Source organism: Lycium barbarum, chromosome 4 (assembly GCF_019175385.1).
Source record: "Lycium barbarum isolate Lr01 chromosome 4, ASM1917538v2, whole genome shotgun sequence".
Lineage (NCBI taxonomy): Eukaryota > Viridiplantae > Streptophyta > Magnoliopsida > Solanales > Solanaceae > Lycium > Lycium barbarum.
This window is the reverse complement of record NC_083340.1, coordinates 35,433,592-35,460,138: the sequence shown is the minus strand read 5'-3', so window position 1 is coordinate 35,460,138 and position 26,547 is coordinate 35,433,592. Positions and strand designations below refer to the sequence as shown.

General features: G+C 36.3%; 1 protein-coding gene across 1 annotated transcript; it reads left to right on the top strand.

Moving 5' to 3' along the window:
• The first annotated feature begins 701 nt into the window (after positions 1-701).
• LOC132637411 (uncharacterized) lies at positions 702-4,926 on the top strand. Its single transcript, XM_060354500.1, has 7 exons — positions 702-989; positions 1,376-2,206; positions 2,838-3,236; positions 3,331-3,444; positions 3,544-3,669; positions 3,771-3,908; positions 4,423-4,926. Exons 1-7 carry the CDS (start codon positions 702-704, stop codon positions 4,924-4,926), a joined length of 2,400 nt encoding a protein of 799 aa, XP_060210483.1.
• Positions 4,927-26,547: the final 21,621 nt, after the last annotated feature.

Here is a 26,547-nt window from a genome sequence, read left to right as displayed (position 1 = left end):
ATTATTATTATTATTATTATTATTATTATTATTATTATTATTATTATTATTATTATTATTATTATTATTATTTACGTTTTATTGTTCAAACGCGCAAGGAGAAATTAAAATAGTAAAATTTACTTGGTGTAACTACCCCTAAGACTTATTTATGGATAATATCTAACATTTTTAATATTTATGATCCATAAATATATTTTTCAAATTTTACACTTCATAGCTACCCCACTTTTTTTCTAAATAACCGTGCAACACCATATCCCTCTTTTCACGCATAGTTCCCAAATATACTCTCTCTCTCTCTCCACCTAAATACACACAATTAACTCCCAATTCCCCCCATTTCTTCCATAATTCAAATCAGTTTCTTCCACCTCTTCAATTATCAATTCCGTTTTTCACTCTCACATAACACCACATTATTTTTACAGTTTCTAAGCAAAACATTTACCAAAAATAGGTAAAAAAAATTTCGGTTTTGATTTTGTGTACTGTATTTCAGTATATTTTTTGTGAAGATGCATGTTGTTTGCTGTTTTTTTAATTTTTTGTAAAATTCTCTATTGCTTTAATTTCATCATTCTCAGATATAGAAATCATCCATTCTTAGTGTTGTTTTTCATCAAGATTCACAGATTCCATTTCAATGGCTGAAATTGGCTCTCCGAGCACGAGAACTCGAGGTATAGAAAATATAATAGATGCTCCTAGTTTCTCTTTGGGATTCACTCAACAAGAAAACCCCATTGCAGGAGGGTCGTCTTATGCTGAGATGCGTAGCAAAAAAAATCAATGATCCAAGAAGGAACAAACAACATCATGATTCTCATGATGATAAAGAAACAAAGAGGAAACAGTCAGCACCAGATAAAGAAGTTTCTCAAGTGCCGCTACAGAAGAAGAGAAAGGTTACCAAGAATGTTACTGGAGGCAAGGGCAAAAACGAAGTTCTGAAGAAACCTTCAATTGATGTAGAAGACGATGGAGAGGTATTTTCCCCTTTTCATGAATGTATTTCAATTCACCAGATCTATATTTCCCATATATTTATGTGTATTTTTGTTTTCGTATTTCCTTTTGTTTTGAATTATTTATGTGTTTTTCAACTTGTTACATACATTTTAACAATTGGTAGTTATGTTTTTGAGTTTTGTTATATTTTTGTTTTTAATCTGGGTTGGGCATTCTATCAGTATAATTGTTCATTATATTTCAGTGTATTTTAGTCAATGTCAAAAATACAGCATGTTTGTTATAGATTTTAAGACTTTAGCAGTTGTGTTACTTTGTAGTTGTGATTTCTTGTTTTTAAATTTTTGTATCTTAGTTTCGTAGGGAAAATTGACTGTGTTTTTACATATGTCTTTTGGTCCAGGATTCTAGATTTTTTGTCACGAAGCAGCCTGCTGTGGCCCCATCTATGCAAAGATACACGAACGTCAATGTAATCAGTGACATTAGGGGTAAACAAAAGGGGGCTGGTCAGATGGACAAGTTTGCAGACTCTATTTTTGGAAAATATCTCAGAATGCAGCATATGGATGTACAAGCACAGTTGTTAAGGTGCTTCATGGTTAAAGAGCTTAAGGGAAGTACATACGAGTGCTTTACATTTGAAATAAATGGAAAAGTATTGCGTTTTAGCATTAGAGAATTTGCACTAATCACTGGATTGAATTGTGTCTCCGACGCAACTAAGTTTGTATACGATAAAACGGAAAAAAATAGGCTTATGGATGATTATTTGGGTGGAACATCTGATCACATCAAAAGGGGGCAACTGATTGAGTATTTCAACAATACAGATTGGGAGGACAAAGGCGAGGATGCAGTCAAGATGACCATATTGTATTTTATAAATACATTCGTATTCTGCGGTGAGCCTGTTCGATCGAACATACCTAGGATACATTTTGACGTTGTAGAGGATGGGAGATATGTTGATTATCCTTGGGGCAAAGAGTCCTTTAAAGAGTTGGTTACAAGCATCAGTCAGAAATATGCCAACTTCAAGCAATATTATAGGATTCACGGAATGCCAATTGCCATGCAAGTTTGGCTGTATGAATCTTGTTCAAAAGTCCCATCCAATATTTCAATTAAGTCGGGGAATTTAATTCCAAGAATATTGAATTGGCGGACTGTTGAAGAAAGACCGAAATTTGATGCTTTGATGGAAGGCATGTTTAGAGATGACATACACCCGGTAAATTTTACACATGCATTCCTTTTTTTTTTTATAACTGTATTTGAATCAAAGTTTTATTCATTTGCATCCCATTGCATATCACTTGTATTTTTCCCGATATATTTATTGTATTTCAGTATATTTCGCACTCAATTTTACTCTAATGTAGATCATCACTTTTTCAGGGGGTAATCATATGTATTTCACTATATTTTTCATCGACTCAGACCTCTATATCACTGTTTTTCTCATTGTAGCCCCCAAATATCATAAATGTTTCCATATATTCTTTTTGAAACCATTATATGTATCTACACAAATACATTTCATTCAATTTCCTTTGATGTACTTAAATGTATATCACTTGTATTTTCATATACATTTATTGCATTTCAGTATATTTCTCACTCTTTTTTACTGTAATGTAGATCATCACCTTTTCAGAGGGGGTAATCATATGTATTTCACTATATTTTTCATCGACTCCGTCCTCTATATCACTGCTTTTCTCATTATAGCCTCCTAATATCATAAATGTTTCCATATATGATTTTTGACACCATTATATGTATCCGTACAAATATATTTCATTCAATTTCTTTTTATGTACTAATGTATATCTCACAGTTTCTATTTTTTTTATTCACAGATTTGTACTTTTGATGATGTTGTTCCAACCACTGCTGAGTTGGAACGACTTAATTTGCCTCCTGTTGTTTCACAAGCTATCCCCAACCCAACAGACGGAGTTGAAGTTGCCGAAGGCAACGAGATGGTTGATGATGACTATGATGACTTCAGTACCACACCACCACACAATGTAAGGGGTAAACAGCAACAGCGGTCTGCCGTATCTGATTCACCGCCTCATAAGAAACGCAGACGGGTTTCAGTTACATATTCTACTGCTAGGAAACAACCAGCCCGGAACGAACCACTCACAACATCGAAGGACGCTTCGACGTCAAGGCATCGTGATGTCCAAACAGCCACCAAAACTGATGAGGTGAAACTGCTCAGACAGGAGTTTCAAGCTTTTAAGAACGATGTAAGTGTGTTGTTCTCCTTTTTTTTTTTGTAATATATTTGCTTTGTTAAGGGTTTTGAAAATTTTGACGTATTGTTCTGTCAAAAACACGTAGGTATCTGCTCAGTTTACTGAGCTTAACAAGTCCATGGATGATATTCGCAAGTTCATCGATGACAACTTCAAAAAGGTTGTTGAGGCAATAAAGGGAAATCAAACCTCAGAAAAGGTAAATCCAAAATAAAATTGAGTTTATTCACAAAATGCAGATTTTTGAATGAAAACTGTTCCCATACTTTTACGAATAACATTTAAATATATTTCTAAGGCTACCGATAGTGAAGCTCCGGTAAATCAATACGAGGTTGACATACAATACTCGCATGAATTCAATCAAGAACAACAATATGCCAAAGAGACATCAACTGTCAAAGATGGTATCGATGAAAATAAGGTAAAAACTACCCTTCAACAATATGTACTTTTTTTAATTTGTTTTGTTATACATATAGGAACTCACAAATAATATATATTATTGGAAAAAAAAATATGAAGTTGGCAGGCACAATGTTAACTGGCGATGTTTCTGGTGTTGGAATGCGCCGAAGTAGACAAAGTGGGGATACTTTAAAGGCTTCAACTGAAGAGATTCAAGGTAGCGGTGAAACACCCCCAAAGCCAACACAACCACAGGTACCTAAGAACAAAATTTGTTTTTTTTTTTTTCAGAATCCCATTTTTGGTTCTGTGAAAGGATGTGGTACACACATGTTTACTTGTATTCACATAACAAGTTTAGTATACCTCACCGTATTTCTATCACTAATTTGTATATTTCACTGTATTTCTAATCTTTTTTAGTATATTTGACGATATATTTCACTATATCTATAATTGTTCTTACTATATTTCAGTGTATAATTCACTTGTCACAACATTTTTTTTTATTCTACTGAATTTCACTGTAACTTTTTTTAGTATATTTCACTGCATCTCTAACACTTTCCAGTGTATTTCACTATATTTATAACCCGAGTTTTTATACTTCAAATTATATTTCACAGTTTTCTAACTCATTCTTGTATTCCAGTGTATTTACTGTGCAATGAACACTACACTGATTTTTTTATTGTACATCCCGGTGATGTTTTTAATTCATTTTGAATTTGTATTTTGTTGTTTCACTAAATGTTTATAACTGGTATAGGGTGAGGCAGTCATTGTGCATACACATGTGCCGGTTCCGACTGTGCAACAAGGTGGGGTAAATGATAATGCAGAATTTAGTGCATCAGAGCAAATGGTAGCAGAGTTGCTAATCCAGTGTCCTCTTGCCACCGTGATTCCATTTGGCCCCCCTGCAATACAAGTTAATGATCAATCTGATCCCTACATGTTTAAGACCCCTCAGAGCAGCAAAGTTGAGAATATTGTTCCAAATTCTCAATGGTTAATTCTTGATGATGAATTACCCAGCCAACTTGGAGTACAACCAACAACGGGGCAAGGTTCAGTGGCTGAAATAGCACAACCTTCAATCGAAAATACTGAACACCGAATGTTGTCCACCCAAGCATTGTGCGAGATAGGAAACCCAGCAAATACACTGTGTCCCCTTTCATGCCAAATTACAGCTCAGCAGGATCTTCTGCAAGGTCTTCTGTCCCTATCAAATTTGAAAAGAAGCACCCCTTTGTATAACATCCAATAAATGCCCCTACGGACACGGCGTATTTTCAAGAATATGAAATTTGGCTCAAGAAAGGTCTGTTATTAAGACATGATAAAAAGCAAGTCTTTTTAAGATTACATTTCTTTAAAATATGAAAATATTTTTTATACAAGATTTCTAATCATATGTTTCTTTTTTGTCTGTTGATATATAGAAGAGACAAGGAAAACCACTATAGAAAAAACAAGGAATTAGTGTGTCACGACCCAGCCCCGTGGGCCGCGACTGGTGCCCTATTTGGATACCCAAACTGACTTACGTACCAGATCGACATATCAAAGATTCATTCAGATTTAACATACGTTATTTCAAACAGATACTAAGAACAAATGTCATCTTAAGCGGTTGCCCGTACAGAAATATCATATCAAATCCGAAAGATTGGCGGAATACACATCGCCCAGATATACAAACATATACAAACATGTGGGCCGTTTTGGCCATAACAGCAACCGGGACCGCTTAAGGAACAGATCATAAACAGAAACGAACAAACACGACTCATGACCCACATATATGACTACAGGCCTCTACAAAACATGACAGAAACATATGACGGGACAGGGCCCCGCCGTACCCAAATAGCCATATATATACAGAACATGTATAACATAAGATATGTACCAAAAATATGAGCTCCGGATCAAAAGGAGTACTCTAAGTGGCAGAATATGTATCCTATACCGGAGGATCACCAAAACAAACGTCTGTACCTGCGGGCATGAAACGCAGCCCCCGAAGAAAGGGGGTCAGTACGAAATATGTACTGAGTATGCAAAGCGTGAAATACAGAAATCCAAATCATAACTGAAGTGAGGAGTACAGAAAATGGATACGGAATTAGTATGTCAAAACCTGTGCTGAAAATATATATAATGCAAATAAAAATCATGCATAGGGCTCAGGAATGTGGTCGCCACTCCGACGCTGGCGCCACAACACATCATACTCCAGAAGGTTTCAAATCTTCGTACAGTCCCCGAACATATCATATCATCAAACATATCACATCATCAGAACACATCATATGCCATATCACATCATAACGCCGTATATAAGCGGTACCCGGCCCTATGGCGAGGTCTCGGGAACCGTAACACATCATACTGCCGAATGTAACACAGTGCGCACGATCACAAAACCGGCCCGGGATCCGGCGAACGATATCATAGTAGTAGGCACAAGCAGAGTAGTGCGGAAACCATATGCATATACATAATTAAATTCCAAGACTCAACAAACAAATATTTATACTGATAGCAGAAGGCTCAAAGTAAGTATAGAGTCCATCGGAATTATTATACAAAAGTTGCGAGCTTTTAAATTACAAAACTTTCGAAAACACTTCATAGATCATTTTCTTGAAAATTAAGTATCATTCATTTTAAGGGAGCTTTCAAATAACATTATAGAGTACTTCAAACGGAGTTAGTATACGAAAGTTACAAACTTTTGAAGTACAGAACTTTCTAAAAGCATTTCAGAAGCTCTTTTCGGAAATTCAAGTGACATTCATATTAGGGGAACTTTCAACCATTACTATGGAGCAAATCAAATGGAGCCTTTAAGATCATATGTACTTATCAAAATATATGTATCCAAAACTTTAGCCATATCAAATATTTTTCGGACATCATTGTGGATCACATATTCATACTAGGAAACTTGCGGATAACATTATGGATCAAATCAAATGGGGACTTTAAGACCATATTTTCATATCGAAATATTCATCAAAGGCTTTAGTCTTCTCGTTTTTCTTTCGAACAACATTCGGAACATAACAAATAAAATCTTTGAACATCATAGAATATGTATCCAGCCATGTGGAAAAGCTTATGGAGGTCAAAGATGTTAGCCAACCTAGTGGCTCTAAGAATAGGGTTTCCTTTATAAGCATACATATACATTTTGTTTCTTCCAAAAAGGATCATGCCAAAAAGAAGGAACGATAGGCTTTGCATACCTCGATCGCCCGCTAGTCAAATCCCGAATCAAGTCTTGGGCTCTCCAATATCTACAATAATATTATCAATTACCAAATATTAGTTACAAGTACTTAGAAATTCAATTCTAACTAGTACTTGTCTATAGAAATTTCGGCAGCATCTCCCCTGTAAATTCAACATCCCCGAGAATTAAACTCGGCCAAATTCATCAACAACCATACCAACAATACCAACAACCAAACCAATAACATCAAAAACCAATTTAAAACGCATTCCACCTTAGTAGCCTCCCTTTCAACATAATTCCTCGACATTTAATTCAACTACGAATTTTTCAAGCCAATATCGACACTTACGCATTCATTACCAATTCAAGACCATTCAAGTGCAATTCAAAGTATTTCATACCATTCTACAAAATATACAAAAATCCCTCCAAAATTATAATTTACCCGAAACCTCCAACCTTCGACACGACATTCAAAACTCAATTTTTCATCTTCCAATTTCATCAACAACAACCACAATTTGCACCTTAACAATTGCATTTCCATAATTACATAAATCTACAATAAAATCACAAAATTTCCTACAACAACTTAACAATGAATTTTCATGCCAACTTGAACTAGTAATCTTCCCTTTACATCACAAGACCACAACAACACAATTAACATAATAAATAAAATTTTGAACATCCCTCTCCATCAACAACCATTTTCGGCCACACCCACACATACCCATAACACAAAATTTTCATACTCTACATACATTTCCACATACTACGTCATATATATAAAATTCTTCCAAGATAAAAAGAGTAGAATCTTTACCTTTTTCAAGAATTTTCACTTGATAAAAAAAGTACTTTCTTGCCTCTAAAATTGCATCACGTTGAAGAGGGTTCTGGGCTTAGTAGGAATTCAAAAGAGATGAATTTTGAACCAAAGATTTGAGCTCCAACAATATTTTTTTTTCTATATGGCCGAATGGCCCTTTTGGTTTGCTCTCACTTTTTCTTTTATTGAAGCTTCATGAGTGGCCCTTTATTTATTTGATTGTCTTGAATTAAATAACATATGGGCTTGGGCCCTTTTCCTTGAACCATGGCCGGCCACCTACAACACATTGGGCCCCTTTTTCTTTTTTTCTTTTTTTCTTTTTTTCGATTTTTCTAGCCCAATTTAATTATGGTTCTTATTTTGTAATTCCCGAAATTTTAATTTTTTCCCTTAGCCTTCCTCGATATTTCATGAACAACACCCATATTTTAAATAACGATCAAATTATGGCCTTATTTCTTACAAGTCAAAATTATTTCAAATTTTCCGAACATGCAAAAATGCGAGATATAACATAGTGGATCCTGAAGACGCCGATATGTCACTCAAGTTAGGCGTCACACTTGTTAAAGACAAAAACTGGTTCTACTTGTTATCAATGGAAGCGAAACTTTGGAATGATGAGGTTCGTTTTTTTACAAAATTTCCTTTTTCCATTTGCATATTTCAATGTTTATTTTACGATCTATTTCGTTAAATCTTCCTAATTTTCACTGTTTTTTCTTCATGTATTTCACTGTCTCTATCATATATTTTCGATGTATTCCACAGATCGACTTCACTGATTTATCACCCTTTCATTTTACCGTGTTTTTGGAAATGTGTATGTCAATGAATCTTATCCTATATTTCACTATATTTACCATATGTACCTTTCGTACTGTTTTTTTTTTTTTTTTTGTAATAACATTCTGTTATATTCCTATTGTGATATGCTTCTGTTTTTTTTAGTAGTTTTGCTATATTTTTTCAATATATTTCAGTGTTTTTTTGATGAAGTAACAACTGAGATTACTGACTGCCCCTATATTTTATTTGCAGCATCTTGATGTTATTTTTTATTACCTCCGTAAGAAAGGCAAATATGAAGATAATAGCACATATAACTATACCACCGTCAGCTGTATACTACATACCATAATCATGGAGATTTACCATGCTTGGAAAAATCCGGAATCATCCACAAGTGTTGCTAGCAAGGAATCTGATGTATGTGAGTACATAAATGGGTACAAGTTGATAGGTAATATACCATGGCATACAGTTGACAACGTATTAATCTCTGTCAATGTGAAAGAGGAAAATCACTGGATTTTAGTGGTAATATCATTCATTGACAGGTTTGTATTTGTTATTAAACATACGCTATAGAAATAATGAAATACACTTCTATAATGTATCTTTTTGTTGTTTTCTTATATTTGTTTATGATTTTTGCGTAGATGTCTGTATGTGTATGACTCATATCGAGCTGCAGGGCATGATGCCGTCGTTAGAAGAGAAGTGAACATGATGGCTGCCCTTGTGCCACATCATCTACAAATGTCCGATTTTTTATGAAAAGAAGAAGGATATAGATTTTCAGAATCACCCCGCTTATAAAAACAGAGCACTAAATGACGATTTTGATGTCGTTAATGTGGACGATCTACCACAACAACCATCTGGAAGCATGTATGTTTTTTTTTTTATTTTTTTTTTATCTTTGAAATACAAATTCAATAACATTGTTCTTCTTCTAAAATTTTACTAAAGCACGAATAAATTTTTGTTCATTTGGTTTCAGGGATTGTGGTGTATATGTGGTAGCTTTTGCTGAATTCTTGAGCTCGGGTGAAGGCATTCCAGTCAATATTGAAGCAAAGTTTCACCGTCAGAGATATGGTGCACTTCTTTGCGACTATGCTTGGGGAAAGGCAAACCAGAATGCAGAAAGTGATAACGAGCAACCAGCTGTTGACACCCAATTTTGTCCCGTCTCTCTGCCAAAATACCTATTTGCGCTTCTAATATTTTTGGAAAATAAAAATAAAAATATTTATATTTTTTTATAATTATTAGCCTCATATCAATACCAGCGTTTCATTATTCTGTTACAGTTACTAGCCTTCATCATCATCATTTATTATCATTATTATTATTATAATTCGTAATTTTATCATTTCGACATTTTTGCCAGCTTACGCACACACATCGCATTTTATCTTTGCATAATTAAATAATGGTATTTATTTTACTGTAGATTTTCGAAATATTATTACACGGCTATTACGACGCCATTTTTATCTGAGCATTAATGATCGCATATTTTATATTGAGCAATATTTAACACAAATTGTTTAAACTGGTCTTTTATTTAAATTTAGAAGCCAAACTATTTTTTGCACTTAGTCCGTATTTTGACTTACCGGACCCCAAATCAAAGTCCGATTAACTCCTAAATATTTTTGGACTAGCCCATATCTCTGATCTCAATTTTTAGAATAATCCATGTTTAATTTACTAGTCTGTTCTTTTAATACCCAATCTAAAATTTGACCCGGTCCACAAATGGACCGGGTCCAATTCATTTTTCAGCTGAATAAGGAAACCCTTTTAGGGTTTCCCCATCACTTTCCTCCATACCTCCGCCGCACCTCCATCGCTCCCCTCCCCTTTCCCCGTCGTCATCTTCGTCACCCACCGTCGCCACCTCCGCCAACCACCATCGTCGCCTCCACTACCCCATACCCCCACTATCCCCACGCTCCACTATCCCATACCCCACGTGACTTCCACTTCATGACTGACACCCAACATCACCGACACCCCTGTCGCACCACGTGACCACCATCTCCACCACACCCATATCCCCTTGTGACTTCCACAACATCACTGACACCCGCACCACACCTTCACATCTTGTTCCCCACGCGTCTTTTATTTTATTTGATTTTTTTCTCATTTTTTGAGCATCATAAAGAGGAGGATTTTGAGTGATTAAAAGGGGGGGATTTTTTTTAGATTGAGAAGAGGTGGAGAGGGCCGATTCTCTTTCAATTCAAGAAATTCCCTGTGAAATTTTTGTTTAGTTGTCCCAATTTCGCAAAATATCGAATCAAAATACTCAGACGATTTTTCGTTCTGTTCGGTGTTGTTGCAAATTCGAGCATCGCAATCTCTAATTTGGTAGTGTTCGAGGGTAAATCGAAGACTCGCACCCACTTCGCTGCACCCAAAGAAGGTAATATCATTTTCTTCATCTTAGCCTGTATTCTTCCTTTGGTTCTGTTACACTAAGTTGTGTTTTTGTTTCTGCTTGATTAAAATATAGCAAGACTTATGATTAGTGTTAAGAATCTTGTTTGTTTGTTTTGAACTTTAATCAGTAGAAAACTTGGTGTTATCTATACACTCTTTTAATGTAATATGACATATCTATTTAAATGATCAACTTCTAGTTATGGAATTGAAGAACTTGGCTCCCCTGTTTTCCCTCTCATATGATCACAAGTTTTATGTGTTTAAAGGGGAACATTGTGAGTCTGTTAGGATTCTGCAGTTAGTAACATGGTGCAGTCTTCCCTTACCTGTTGTCATTTTTAGCCCTGTGGTATTGCTGACTTGTTTTGGTATTTAGCTCCAATTCTGTTCAAATTTATTAAAGATTTATTGTGTCGTGCGCCTTCATGTTAATTTCCAGGTCCTCTCCAGCTTTGAAGTATTGTTTTCTGCCTTGGTTCTGAATTAGCCTAGCTAGCAATAACTAGTGTTGTTATTATCAATAATGGTCTTGCTGTTAGAATCACCATTGTTAGCTTATTTTCGGCTGTTGATTGGTTGGCTGCGTATGGTTAATTGGTTTAGTCTCCATATAGTAATCTAGTTTAGTTTGATGAACTCAGTCTTTGTGTATGTCGAGACCTATTAATTGCATTCACATAGTGTCTATAAGGATTAAGATTCATCCATAAGGGATCAGTTTACTGTTTAACTAATCATGGATATGATGTGCTTGGAGGAACAGCTTAGTACCAATCTAATAGCAACTCACCTTTGAATTTAGACAAATACTGGTGTCTTCAAACCCCTTTGGTTCTGTCCTTTTCCTTTAAAATATTCAAGATATGAATAGATGCCCCATCTTCTTATATTTGAATCAGTAAAAGTGAGGAGTACGCTAAAGATAAGGGAATTTGCTTTTGTTATAATCTGCATTAGGTGAAAGAGGAAGCTCCACTGACAAAGTATCAGTTTAGCCAAATCTTAAAAAATAAATCAGTCCAGCACATCTTTTGAGCATGATCCAAGTCGAATACTTATCCATTACATGCCTGTTATGAGACTTCTTCCCTTTACTCATTATTGTTTCAATATAGTTTGTTTAGCTGCCAGTCCCAGGATTCAGGATAAATAATCCTCATACTCTTAGTTCTGGGTATATCTTTTTTTTATCTGGTGCAGACTAGTTAAGATCTAGTTTGAAAGAAAAAAAAACAGTCTGTCCGTAACTGCTGTCTCCTTATCTATGGCATAAAAAATGTGTTGTGTTCTGCTTGTTTACCTCTATAAGTAATGAAACTGAAATGTTGATTTAGGTATTATCGTAGGCTATAAAACTGGCAGTTATTTAGATACATTGAAGATGTTCATATAGATTAAGACACACACGATACATGGCTGTCTGAAATTTTGTATACGTCCGAGTATCGCCTCGCTTGTACTGTGACTTGTCGTGCTTGAATCATATATACACGTGTATATTACTGGTATACCTTCATTGAAATGCATTAAATATACACAAACTGTACACAACCTACTGATCAGTTTGAATATATATATATATTTTTTCCGACATGTTGAATTTGTATTTTCATATCTTCGTCGATCAGATGCTAATCCTTTTCCTTTCGCTTATGCATGGCTTTCGCATATGAATCCGAGGGATTCATCTTCCGCATTCGATGTTGGGCCAAGGTCCTACAGAACATCATTTCCCCCTTTTTCTATCCAGTTGTGTCCGCAGCAAAGGAAACAAAATATTGGGCTGTTGGCCCAGGCAAACCGCAATAGTTTACAAATAGGCCGAGTCTATTCTTCCCAACAGCAGCTGGGTCCAGCAGTCCTAAATGGGCTGAGCCCATTTAACTTATTTGCCTCGTCTATTTTATTTTGTGCATTTAATTTGTATTGCATGACTAACTCTTTATTTTGTTTTTATTTTCTTAATTTAGATGAACCTCAGATGAATTAGTAGGTTTAGTTTTAGTGTTGGGTAGTTAGGAGGACTAATAATTAATTTCATAAGTTATTCTCTTCCTTTCATGTTAAAACTATTTATAAGGTCTAATATTTATTTGGAATAATTGATCCGCAAAATGTCATGACTATACATGTTAAGTTAAAAGGAATCATATTTTATTCTTACTATCTTAAAATTTCAAAACGTCACTAAATAGCAACTTAAGTATATCTTATAAACTTTGTTCCAAGATTCTTTTAATCATACATGTTTTAAACCAAATGTAGTCAAATAGAATTAGTATAAGAGAAAGCAAACTCATCTATTTTTTACATCCTATTCAAAATAAGTCTAGGTTTTCTACACCACTATATTTATACAATATAATTTTGTTTTAAGATTAAATCAGTTAAGTCTTATTTAAAAGTTTCTATTTATATGCAAATCATTATACTTTGCAAGTTTTCGTTTTTTAAATAAAATTATTATTTAAAGCTTAACAACCTTCATAAGTTTTATTTTTTAAGTGGACTACTATGTATTTCATCAAGTTAGTTTAAATAACATCATTATGTTTTCCTTTAAAAACCTTAATAACATTTACAACCTATTTTCTTAAGATTTAAGCATTACATCTAATCTTAATTAATTAACCTAAGTTTGGTCGGATAATCGTAAGTTAACGGATTCTAAAGGATGCCTAACCCCTTCCCTTTAGGATAATATAGAGCCCTTACCTAGAATCATATTGGTTACGCAGACTATTAATTGGGGTTTAGTTTTAACTTCGCCTTAGTTAATCTCTAGGTGTCCTAATTCACCGTTTAATTAATTAGGTGGCGACTCCTTAAATAAATAAACAGGAATCACCAATACGTCATACTCCTAAATCGACCCGGTTAAAATGGGGTGTGACAGCTTGGCGACTCTGCTGGGGATTTTAGGCTCTTAACCATAACAACTTAGGTTAATAAATCATTTGTTGGATGCTTTGTTTATTTTGCTTTATTTTGTCTATATTGTTGCTTTATATGCTTTTAAGTATTTTTATTCCTTATATGTATTTTCTGTGTAATATGTTATTACTGCTTTCCTTAAACTGGCATTCCGTTCATACTTCTTCCACTCCTGGAAAACTCACACATATTCACACACTTAAAGCGGCTTCGCAGTTTGCGCCCGTGCACTACTAAATTACCCTTTTAGTTGGATCGGTCTTGTGGATTTAGTCGATCGGCGGTGCAGTCGACGGCCACGGACTTTCCACTCCCAAGTTGTCCGCTTGGGGGAGCCTTGTGTCATAGGAAAACCATTCTTAGTCTACCTAGGGTAGAGCGAAACCAAAACCTTGTAAGGACATGCATCATTTTAAACCTAGAAAGCTTAATACCCTTGGTGTATTAAGTTCATTAGTCAACCTTACCAAATGTCCAAATGAGTCTATGACTCTAAGTGACACTATTCACTATCTATGTGCATTATTTGAAGGACAATTATGTGGAATATGTGGACCTAGTACTCTATAGATAAATATTTCAGGAAAAACTGACATTTTGTTGCAGGTTGTCGTGGAGCATCCGAATTAATGCCGGAGGTTGAAGACAACCAAAAGAAATTAGTGGAGTGGAAAAATTAGATATCTTAGGTTGATTTTGAGATGTATTATTGATTGGCATGTAATAATTTTTATTATTCTTGTAAATTATTTTTAGAAGGAGTTGTGGAATGATACATAAAAGACATGTTTTGTCCTTCAAATATTCGTTAGGCCTACCTCTGGCATAAAGAGGTCCCTTGCATTATAAAACGCGATGTATTATGTGCAATAATGTGTTTATATGCAATAATATGTCATTCCCGTATACTGACTCATTTTCCTTTTCTTTTTCTTGTTTTTATCTTTTTTCTTTTTAAACTTATTTTCAAAACAAAGAAGGTTGACTTGTGCTAAAAGGGAACTGGCGGAGCATCCATATTTCACACGGTCTAAAGCCAAGAAATCAGATTCTGACTCATCACTAATCACCTGGTTAACTAAAAGGACTCGTTCTAAAATGGAGCAAAGTTTGATCAATGCAACCACTTCATCTGAGCCATCTCTTAGTTTACCAATCACGAGTGATCCCACATCCTCTAATGAACCAGAAACACATTTGGAGACCATTGCTCGTCTGGAGCGACGAGTTGCCGAACTAAGTCATATGGTACTTCATAACCGGTCATTTTCTCAAACACCGCCACATATGACTCCGCCCCAGGGAGTTCGTCAAACTTTGCCTGTGCCACATCCATTCCCAAATTTGGACGAATTTAACCAAGCAAATTATTTCACCACTTCTCAGCCAGTTCGTTCCGAACACCTCACTCAAAATGCTCCCTTTTTATTTACAACCACCTCTTCAAAAGCTCAATTCATACCGCCAGCACATGACACACATCAAGTTCCGCCGGTGTATACTTATACCACAGCTCCACCCATGACACAGATTCAAGGACAATGTCGCACAGATGTTGATCATTATGTCGAAGTTGAAAATGAGGCACGGTCAGTTAATGATGAAATGATAAATAGAAAGCTCAAAAGTTTGGAAGATGCCATGAGAAGTTTGCGTGGACTTGGTAGTAACCAAAGCGTGAGATATGAAGAATTATGTGCATTTCCTGAGGTAGAATTGCCACCAGGTTACAAGATTCCAAAATTTGAGAAGTTTGATGGGTCGGGGAACCCTTTCTTCCATTTGAAGGTCTATTGTGAAAAGTTGATTGGTGTGGGGAAGAATGAAGGGATAAGAGTCAAACTGTTCAATCAGAGTTTGAGTGGAAAAGCCTTGGAGTGGTATTCTAAGCAAGATACAACCAAATGGCGTACTTGGGATGATTTGGCAAATGCTTTTGTGGATCACTACAAGTTTCATGTTGAGATCGCTCCTGACAGAATCTCAATTACAAAGTTGAAGAAGAAGTTCACCGAATCATTTCGAGAATATGCTATACGGTGGAGGGAAGAAGCATCTAGAGTACACCCACCCATGGAGGAGACAGAAATGGTTACTTTCTTCATTCAAGCACTAGAACCGGAATACTATGAACGTTTGGTGACAATGAGTGGAAAAACTTTTGCAGAAGTGATCAAAGCCGGGGACATGATCGAAGATGGCATTAAGACAGGGAGAATAACAAGTCTAGCAGCTTTGCAGTCTACCAGTAGGGCTATACAAACTGGTACTCTCGGAAATGGAAAGAAAAAAGAGAAAGAAGCAGCATCGGTGATGGCCTTGGGAAACACATCATACCGCCATCAACGACCACCGCGATACCAGCCTAACGCTCACCACTTACAATATTTCCAATATTCTCCACATCCCTACGACCAAGCTTTGTCATCTTACCAACCTCAATCACCACAAATATCCTACCCTGTTTACAACACACAACCAGCATATCGAGCTCCACGACCACCAACATATCCAGCTCCACCATCACAAACTCATCATCCAAACAATGCATCCGCACCTCGCCCAAATAAACCGTTCCGCAATTTCACACCATTGGGAGAACCACTGAGCGTTGTTTTCGAAAGACTGCAAGCTTCAGGCTTAGTATATCCCGTGGAAGGTAGAATTCCAGATCCATTACCCAGAAGCTTTGATCCCACTAAAACATGTGCATATCATTCGGGGGTAAAAGGCCATTCCACTGATCGTTGTTACGCATTGAAGCATAAGGTTGAGGATCTTATTGAAGCAAAACAGATCACGGTCAAACCACCAACACCAAATGTGGTTAACAATCCACTCCCGACCCATGATGGGGCCACGATAAATATGATTGGAATAGATGAAAATGTTGACGACCCAGCCGAATTTATAGTGCCTGTGGATCGTGTGGAGGATCATGATTTTGTAGCCGTTGCTTCTCCGGCTGTAGTGATAAGGGGTTGTGTGCCTGTCGAGATATTAGGAGCTTCATCAACGCCTGTGGAAGTAGTTCAAGCACCAAATCAGTTACCAGTGCTCGATACAAAAGCCGTACCATGGAATTATCAACAAACTGTGATGGAATGTCGAGGAAAGGACACGATCACTGACAAGGTTAAGACATCAGGAATGACAAGGTCTGGAAGATGCTATTCTCCAGAAGAGCTAGTTAGATTGGGGCAAGTTAAGGAAGCCAATGTACCTCCCAAAAGGGTCGTGACTGAAACCGAAGCAGAAGAATTTTTGAGGAAGATCAAGGCTAGTGAGTACTCAGTTGTGGATCAGTTGAAAAAGACCAATGCTCAAATTCCTATTCTCTCTTTGCTTTTGAGTTCAGATATGCACAGGAATGCATTGTTGAAGATCTTGAATGAAGCGTATGTTCCAAGCGAAACAACTAGTGAGGCGTTAGCTGGGATGATTGAGCGCGTACTTGACAGCCATCGAATCAGCTTCGATAATGAAGAACTGCCGCCAGAAGGATGTATGCATAACAAAGCACTCTATATAACTGTCAAGTGTCGTAACATGTTTGTGGCTAAAGTATTGATTGATGGGGGTTCTGGACTCAACATCTGTCCATTAACAAGTCTGAAGAAGATCGGATATAATGTTAGCGAGCTCAAGACCAGTGATATGAATATTCGAGCATTTGATGGGGCTCCAAGGCGTCCTATTGGGGAAATAGAGTTGAAAGTGTTGATTGGCCCTGTTGAATTCATTATGGACTTTCAAGTACTTGATATTTCCACGTCATACAATATGCTGTTAGGTAGGCCGTGGATTCATCTGGCTGGGGCTGTACCATCTACTTTGCACCAAACTGTCAAATTCGAGTGGGATCAACAACAAATATGTATACATGGAGAAGGAGACACGTCTTTCTATATAGAGCAATCCACCCCATTCATCGAGGCAGAAGGAGGTTTCGACGGAGCAGCTTACCACGCTTGGGAGGTTGTGAATGTCACTAAGGAGAGTGAAGTATGTCAAACTCAAGAGTTCAAAAGATCATGCGCCGCAATTATGGTTGCAAAAGAAATGGTGAGAAATGGGTACCAACCTGGATTTGGGCTAGGGAAAACACTAAATGGGCGAGTTGAGCCAGTCGTTCTCCCTACGCAACAGTTTACATTCGGTTTGGGATATGAGCCAACTGAGGAAGAAGTGAAGAAAGCACGAAAGAATAAAAGGAAGGAGATTGCATTGCCAAAACCTATTCCTACCATTGATCAAACTTTCTCAAAACCGTCAGATCTGATTGTTGAAGTTGCCTATGATGATATCGTGGAAGGAGTCAAAAACCTGTTCGTGGAAGATGAAGATGATCATGCTATGATAATCAAAGACTTTGCTGAAATATTGACTTTATAGGCTGGTGAGCCAGGACCTGAGTTGCAAAATTGGACTTCTATCTTAGCCCCGGTTCGTCGGGAGTTTCAGTATTTTAAGTTTAAATTTCCTTTTGTAGTAGGCCAGAGGCATCAACTAGAACATTTAGTTCCTTTTGTCATGTTACCTCTATGTTTTGTTACGGCCTTCTTAAATTAAGATTCTGTCATTTTGTTTGTAACGAACTACGTTTGGCCTGACTTCCTGTTGGATACGTAGGCAGCCCACATCGGGTTCGGCCACTCTTTTCAAATTATTTCAACGTCTTTGTTTTGTGGTTGGAACTACGTTTGGCCTGACTTCCTGTTGGATACGTAGGCAGCCCACATCGGGTTCGGCCACTTTTTCAAAATATTTCAGTGTTTTGTTGTATGGGTGGAACTACGTGTGGCCTGATTTCCTTTTGGATACGTAGGCAACCCATATCGGGTTCGGCCCCCCCTTTATTAAAAAAAAAACAAAAATTCAAAAGTCTTTATTTTTATCACGAACTACGTCTGGCCTGATTCCTTTGGGATACGTAGGCAACCCGAGGCGGGTTCGGCCCTTCTATCTTAAAATTTTTATCTTCAGTTTGTCCAAACATTTTGGTTCCTATAAAATACATAAGGATTTTTATACAAAACTTGGTCTTCCCCACCGCTTAAATTCATGTGTCTTAGTATCTTGAAACTAGGACAAATTTTTGAAATCGGTCAAATCACTTTCAAAATTTTTCATTACAACTTTCTCACTTTTCGATTGTTTAGAACCAAGTGTTTCCAGGACTTGAAACTGGGACAAATTTTGAAGTCGGTCAAATCACTTTCAAAAACTTTCATTATAAGTTTTTACTTTTCAAATTGTCTAGAATCAAGCATCTCTAGGACTGAAACTGGGACAAATTTTTAGAAGTAGCATAAAAGTGGTCTTAAATAAAAGTCCATTCATATTTCTAAAAATGTGAGTAAATTCAAAAATCGAGTCTTCTTAATCATGTTACATATTAGAGCCACTAAGTATTTCCTTTCAAAGTCATCTAAATCTCATTACTTTTATTTTCAAAATACATTTTTTTATAACTGAAACTCCCCGGCGAAGCAAGATATGTGGTGAGACATCGAAGAACGTGGACGCGACCGAGACAAAAGTCAATTCAAGGGCCAAGTTCCCCGACATGCACAAGTCAACCAATTTTCTTTTAAACTCACAATTTTTCTTTGTTGAGACAGGTCCAATTAACATGAACACGGTGCATGTATTAAATTATGGGCGTGATAAAAAAGTTAACTTTCTTCAAAATGCAAATACTCTTCAGCGTGGATGCAAAGGTAGCTTATGCCGAACGGTGGGCGTCGTTCCACTCATCACGAAATTTCAATTGCAACAGTGGACACAAGTTCATCTTCTCAACCAAGGGCTGTAAGTATAATTCTTTTAGACCCAGCTATTGATTCTTATCACTAACAGTTGTTTTAGCTCGTGACATTCATCGATGGATCGAATACATATAATCATGGACACTGACCTTGATCACCTGTTATTGGTTAGAATTCCTCAATTTCGTCATCACTTCATACATGTTCAAATCATTATCAAATTCTTTTAGAATGAAGTATGTTAATAAGATAACAAGATCGAAATATTGCATCGTATATCAAATTGTGGGGTTAATTATAGATTTAACCTCCGTCACAATGGGACATCGAGTAAGATGTGGATATCTTTTTACAATATTATCTCTAAAGTGGACGTAGATTTACATTTACATTGTGGAAGTGAAAATAGAATTATATTACGGAAAATATACCTACAATTGTATAAAGTGGATACAGATTTACGTTTTCGAAAGTAAAGTGGATTTATTTTGCGCCGTATAATACGGATGTGAAAGTAGATATAGGTTTATTTTGTACCGTATAATACAGGCGTGAAAGTCGACGTGGATTTATATTTTGTACCGTGAAAAGTGGGCATGGATTTACATTTTTGCACCATAGGAAGTGGACATGATTAGGCGCCCACCTTAGAATGCGGGTATGTCAATTTTCAATATAGGCGCCCACCTTAGAATGCGGGTATTTCGATTTTTAATTTAGGCGCCCACCTTAGAATGCGGGTATTTCGATTTTTAATTTACGCACCCACCTTAGAATGCGGGTATTTCAAAATTTAATTTAGGCACCCACCTTAGAATGCGGGTATGTCAATTTTCAATTCAGGCACCCACCTTAGAATGCGGGTATTTCAATGTTCAAATTAGGCGCCCACCTTAGAATGCGGGTATTTCAATGTTCAATTTAGGCACCCACCTTAGAATGCGGGTATTTCAATGTTCAATTCAGGCACCCACCTTAGAATGCGGGTATTTCAATGTTCAATTCAGGCACCCACCTTAGAATGCGGGTATTGCAATGTTCAAATTAGGCACCCACCTTAGAATGCGGGTATGTCAATTTTCAATTTAGGCACCCACCTTAGAATGCGGGTATTTCAAAATTCAATTTAGGCACCCACCTTAGAATGCGGGTATGTCAATTTCAATCTAGGCACCCACCTTAGAATGCGGGTATGTCAATTTCAATTCAGGCACCCACCTCCGAATGCGGGTATCTTATATTTCAAGTTCAGGCACCCACCTCCGAATGCGGGTATCTTATATTTCAGTTCAGGCACCCACCTCCGAATGCGGGTATTTTATATTCAAGTTCAGGCACCCACCTCCGAATGCGGGAATCTTATATTTCAGTTCGGGCATCACCTCCGAATATGGATTCAACTTTCGAAGCAGGGGTTGCAAGTGTAACTTCTCCAACCCTGCCTTATTTACATATATTTCTTTATTGCTAACATTTGTTTTTAGCTGATGGCTTTTGACAATATCAAAGTTGGCATCACACATCAAATCGTGGAACTATTTCTTCGGCAGCGAACTGGGGCAATTTGTCGGGAAGGATAATCAGACTTCTCGACACGGGTCAAAGATCTACCTCGAACACTCGTCTCTAATCACAAGTATTCTTTTGCATTCCAGTAATTCAATTTTCAAGTTCTATCATAATACCCAGTGTCATCATAATTCGACACTGGGGCAATGTTTTGCAAGATTCGCGCCAATCGGGGTTCATTAGTCATTCAAGTGTCGTAAGTATCCCAGAACTACACTCGACCTGATTCTCGTAAAGCCCGAGATATGTAGGCAACTCAGAGACCGGGGTCCGGTCATAATCCTCTCAAGTTTCCTTTAGCCGGGACAAAATAGGCTACTAAGTCAACGTCTTTGCCCGACAACTCTTTTCATCATTACCGGGCAAAGAGGGACAAGTTGTTGACACCCAATTTTGTCCCGTCTCTCTGCCAAAATACCTATTTGCGCTTCTAATATTTTTGGAAAATAAAAATAAAAATATTTATATTTTTTTATAATTATTAGCCTCATATCAATACCAGCGTTTCATTATTCTGTTACAGTTACTAGCCTTCATCATCATCATTTATTATCATTATTATTATTATAATTCGTAATTTTATCATTTCGACATTTTTGCCAGCTTACGCACACACATCGCATTTTATCTTTGCATAATTAAATAATGGTATTTATTTTACTGTAGATTTTCGAAATATTATTACACGGCTATTACGACGCCATTTTTATCTGAGCATTAATGATCGCATATTTTATATTGAGCAATATTTAACACAAATTGTTTAAACTGGTCTTTTATTTAAATTTAGAAGCCAAACTATTTTTTGCACTTAGTCCGTATTTTGACTTACCGGACCCCAAATCAAAGTCCGATTAACTCCTAAATATTTTTGGACTAGCCCATATCTCTGATCTCAATTTTTAGAATAATCCATGTTTAATTTACTAGTCCGTTCTTTTAATACCCAATCTAAAATTTGACCCGGTCCACAAATGGACCGGGTCCAATTCATTTTTCAGCTGAATAAGGAAACCCTTTTAGGGTTTCCCCATCACTTTCCTCCATACCTCCGCCGCACCTCCATCGCTCCCCTCCCCTTTCCCCGTCGTCATCTTCGTCACCCACCGTCGCCACCTCCGCCAACCACCATCGTCGCCTCCACTACCCCATACCCCCACTATCCCCACGCTCCACTATCTCATACCCCACGTGACTTCCACTTCATGACTGACACCCAACATCACCGACACCCCTGTCGCACCACGTGACCACCATCTCCACCACACCCATATCCCCTTGTGACTTCCACAACATCACTGACACCCGCACCACACCTTCACATCTTGTTCCCCACGCGTCTTTTATTTTATTTGATTTTTTTCTCATTTTTTGAGCATCATAAAGAGGAGGATTTTGAGTGATTAAAAGGGGGGGATTTTTTTTAGATTGAGAAGAGGTGGAGAGGGCCGATTCTCTTTCAATTCAAGAAATTCCCTGTGAAATTTTTGTTTAGTTGTCCCAATTTCGCAAAATATCGAATCAAAATACTCAGACGATTTTTCGTTCTGTTCGGTGTTGTTGCAAATTCGAGCATCGCAATCTCTAATTTGGTAGTGTTCGAGGGTAAATCGAAGACTCGCACCCACTTCGCTGCACCCAAAGAAGGTAATATCATTTTCTTCATCTTAGCCTGTATTCTTCCTTTGGTTCTGTTACACTAAGTTGTGTTTTTGTTTCTGCTTGATTAAAATATAGCAAGACTTATGATTAGTGTTAAGAATCTTGTTTGTTTGTTTTGAACTTTAATCAGTAGAAAACTTGGTGTTATCTATACACTCTTTTAATGTAATATGACATATCTATTTAAATGATCAACTTCTAGTTATGGAATTGAAGAACTTGGCTCCCCTGTTTTCCCTCTCATATGATCACAAGTTTTATGTGTTTAAAGGGGAACATTGTGAGTCTGTTAGGATTCTGCAGTTAGTAACATGGTGCAGTCTTCCCTTACCTGTTGTCATTTTTAGCCCTGTGGTATTGCTGACTTGTTTTGGTATTTAGCTCCAATTCTGTTCAAATTTATTAAAGATTTATTGTGTCGTGCGCCTTCATGTTAATTTCCAGGTCCTCTCCAGCTTTGAAGTATTGTTTTCTGCCTTGGTTCTGAATTAGCCTAGCTAGCAATAACTAGTGTTGTTATTATCAATAATGGTCTTGCTGTTAGAATCACCATTGTTAGCTTATTTTCGGCTGTTGATTGGTTGGCTGCGTATGGTTAATTGGTTTAGTCTCCATATAGTAATCTAGTTTAGTTTGATGAACTCAGTCTTTGTGTATGTCGAGACCTATTAATTGCATTCACATAGTGTCTATAAGGATTAAGATTCATCCATAAGGGATCAGTTTACTGTTTAACTAATCATGGATATGATGTGCTTGGAGGAACAGCTTAGTACCAATCTAATAGCAACTCACCTTTGAATTTAGACAAATACTGGTGTCTTCAAACCCCTTTGGTTCTGTCCTTTTCCTTTAAAATATTCAAGATATGAATAGATGCCCCATCTTCTTATATTTGAATCAGTAAAAGTGAGGAGTACGCTAAAGATAAGGGAATTTGCTTTTGTTATAATCTGCATTAGGTGAAAGAGGAAGCTCCACTGACAAAGTATCAGTTTAGCCAAATCTTAAAAAATAAATCAGTCCAGCACATCTTTTGAGCATGATCCAAGTCGAATACTTATCCATTACATGCCTGTTATGAGACTTCTTCCCTTTACTCATTATTGTTTCAATATAGTTTGTTTAGCTGCCAGTCCCAGGATTCAGGATAAATAATCCTCATACTCTTAGTTCTGGGTATATCTTTTTTTTATCTGGTGCAGACTAGTTAAGATCTAGTTTGAAAGAAAAAAAAACAGTCTGTCCGTAACTGCTGTCTCCTTATCTATGGCATAAAAAATGTGTTGTGTTCTGCTTGTTTACCTCTATAAGTAATGAAACTGAAATGTTGATTTAGGTATTATCGTAGGCTATAAAACTGGCAGTTATTTAGATACATTGAAGATGTTCATATAGATTAAGACACACACGATACATGGCTGTCTGAAATTTTGTATACGTCCGAGTATCGCCTCGCTTGTACTGTGACTTGTCGTGCTTGAATCATATATACACGTGTATATTACTGGTATACCTTCATTGAAATGCATTAAATATACACAAACTGTACACAACCTACTGATCAGTTTGAATATATATATATATATTTTCCGACATGTTGAATTTGTATTTTCATATCTTCGTCGATCAGATGCTAATCCTTTTCCTTTCGCTTATGCATGGCTTTCGCATATGAATCCGAGGGATTCATCTTCCGCATTCGATGTTGGGCCAAGGTCCTACAGAACATCATTTCCCCCTTTTTCTATCCAGTTGTGTCCGCAGCAAAGGAAACAAAATATTGGGCTGTTGGCCCAGGCAAACCGCAATAGTTTACAAATGGGCCGAGTCTATTCTTCCCAACAGCAGCTGGGTCCAGCAGTCCTAAATGGGCTGAGCCCATTTAACTTATTTGCCTCGTCTATTTTATTTTGTGCATTTAATTTGTATTGCATGACTAACTCTTTATTTTGTTTTTATTTTCTTAATTTAGATGAACCTCAGATGAATTAGTAGGTTTAGTTTTAGTGTTGGGTAGTTAGGAGGACTAATAATTAATTTCATAAGTTATTCTCTTCCTTTCATGTTAAAACTATTTATAAGGTCTAATATTTATTTGGAATAATTGATCCGCAAAATGTCATGACTATACATGTTAAGTTAAAAGGAATCATATTTTATTCTTACTATCTTAAAATTTCAAAACGTCACTAAATAGCAACTTAAGTATATCTTATAAACTTTGTTCCAAGATTCTTTTAATCATACATGTTTTAAACCAAATGTAGTCAAATAGAATTAGTATAAGAGAAAGCAAACTCATCTATTTTTTACATCCTATTCAAAATAAGTCTAGGTTTTCTACACCACTATATTTATACAATATAATTTTGTTTTAAGATTAAATCAGTTAAGTCTTATTTAAAAGTTTCTATTTATATGCAAATCATTATACTTTGCAAGTTTTCGTTTTTTAAATAAAATTATTATTTAAAGCTTAACAACCTTCATAAGTTTTATTTTTTAAGTGGACTACTATGTATTTCATCAAGTTAGTTTAAATAACATCATTATGTTTTCCTTTAAAAACCTTAATAACATTTACAACCTATTTTCTTAAGATTTAAGCATTACATCTAATCTTAATTAATTAACCTAAGTTTGGTCGGATAATCGTAAGTTAACGGATTCTAAAGGATGCCTAACCCCTTCCCTTTAGGATAATATAGAGCCCTTACCTAGAATCATATTGGTTACGCAGACTATTAATTGGGGTTTAGTTTTAACTTCGCCTTAGTTAATCTCTAGGTGTCCTAATTCACCGTTTAATTAATTAGGTGGCGACTCCTTAAATAAATAAACAGGAATCACCAATACGTCATACTCCTAAATCGACCCGGTTAAAATGGGGTGTGACACCAGCAAGACCAGTCAGGACTATAATTGATTACGATGCAGTGAATATAGTAGATCACGTAGAGTAGATGTTGGGGTAGATTAGATGTTGTTTAGTTCAAGACATTTTTTCATGTATTTTTGATGTTGAACATTAGTGTTTGGATCAGTTAATATTACTTTTAGACAGTATGTTTTTCTTTCAGAATACAACGAGTATGGTGTTGTCTTTTGTCTAGTGTTCTCGGATATTATTAAATACACTCGTATGCTGTCTGCAGTCATTTCGTGTTTGTTTGTTATAAGTACGCAATACATTTCCTTATTCATTGTATATCTGGTAAGCTTCTTTTTTGGAAAACCAGAAATGCAACAACCATGTCATATATATTGCAATAAAAGTCAACTGGTTCATAAGTTCACGAGTGTTCTTTAAAATGTATTCCCCAACAATGACACTATATTGAAATACAAGGAAATAAATTGAAATATAGAGAAATACAAAGAAATATAAAAAAAGTTACAAAACTCCTGAATGCTTTCCCTTTGTATAATAATTCGGCCAATTTGTTCTGTATGAATCAAATGTATTCCCACAACAATCATTGCACATATAAAGTCATTTATTGAGGCACAAGTATTGACCAATGTTTTTCAAGTTAATTTCATTGTAATTTTATTATTGAACAAATCAGTTCAATTCTATGACATAACACCAGTGAAATACATCACAGAAAAGAAAAAATGAATTCA

Coding starts and splice junctions, on each gene's coding strand:
- LOC132637411 (XM_060354500.1), top strand. CDS start 702: ATGCTCCTAGTTTCTCTTTGGGATTCACTCAACAAGAAAACCCCATTG. Junction 3,445..3,543: donor GAAATCAAACCTCAGAAAAG/GTAAATCCAAAA, acceptor TATATTTCTAAG/GCTACCGATAGTGAAGCTCC. Junction 3,670..3,770: donor ATGGTATCGATGAAAATAAG/GTAAAAACTACC, acceptor AAAAATATGAAG/TTGGCAGGCACAATGTTAAC.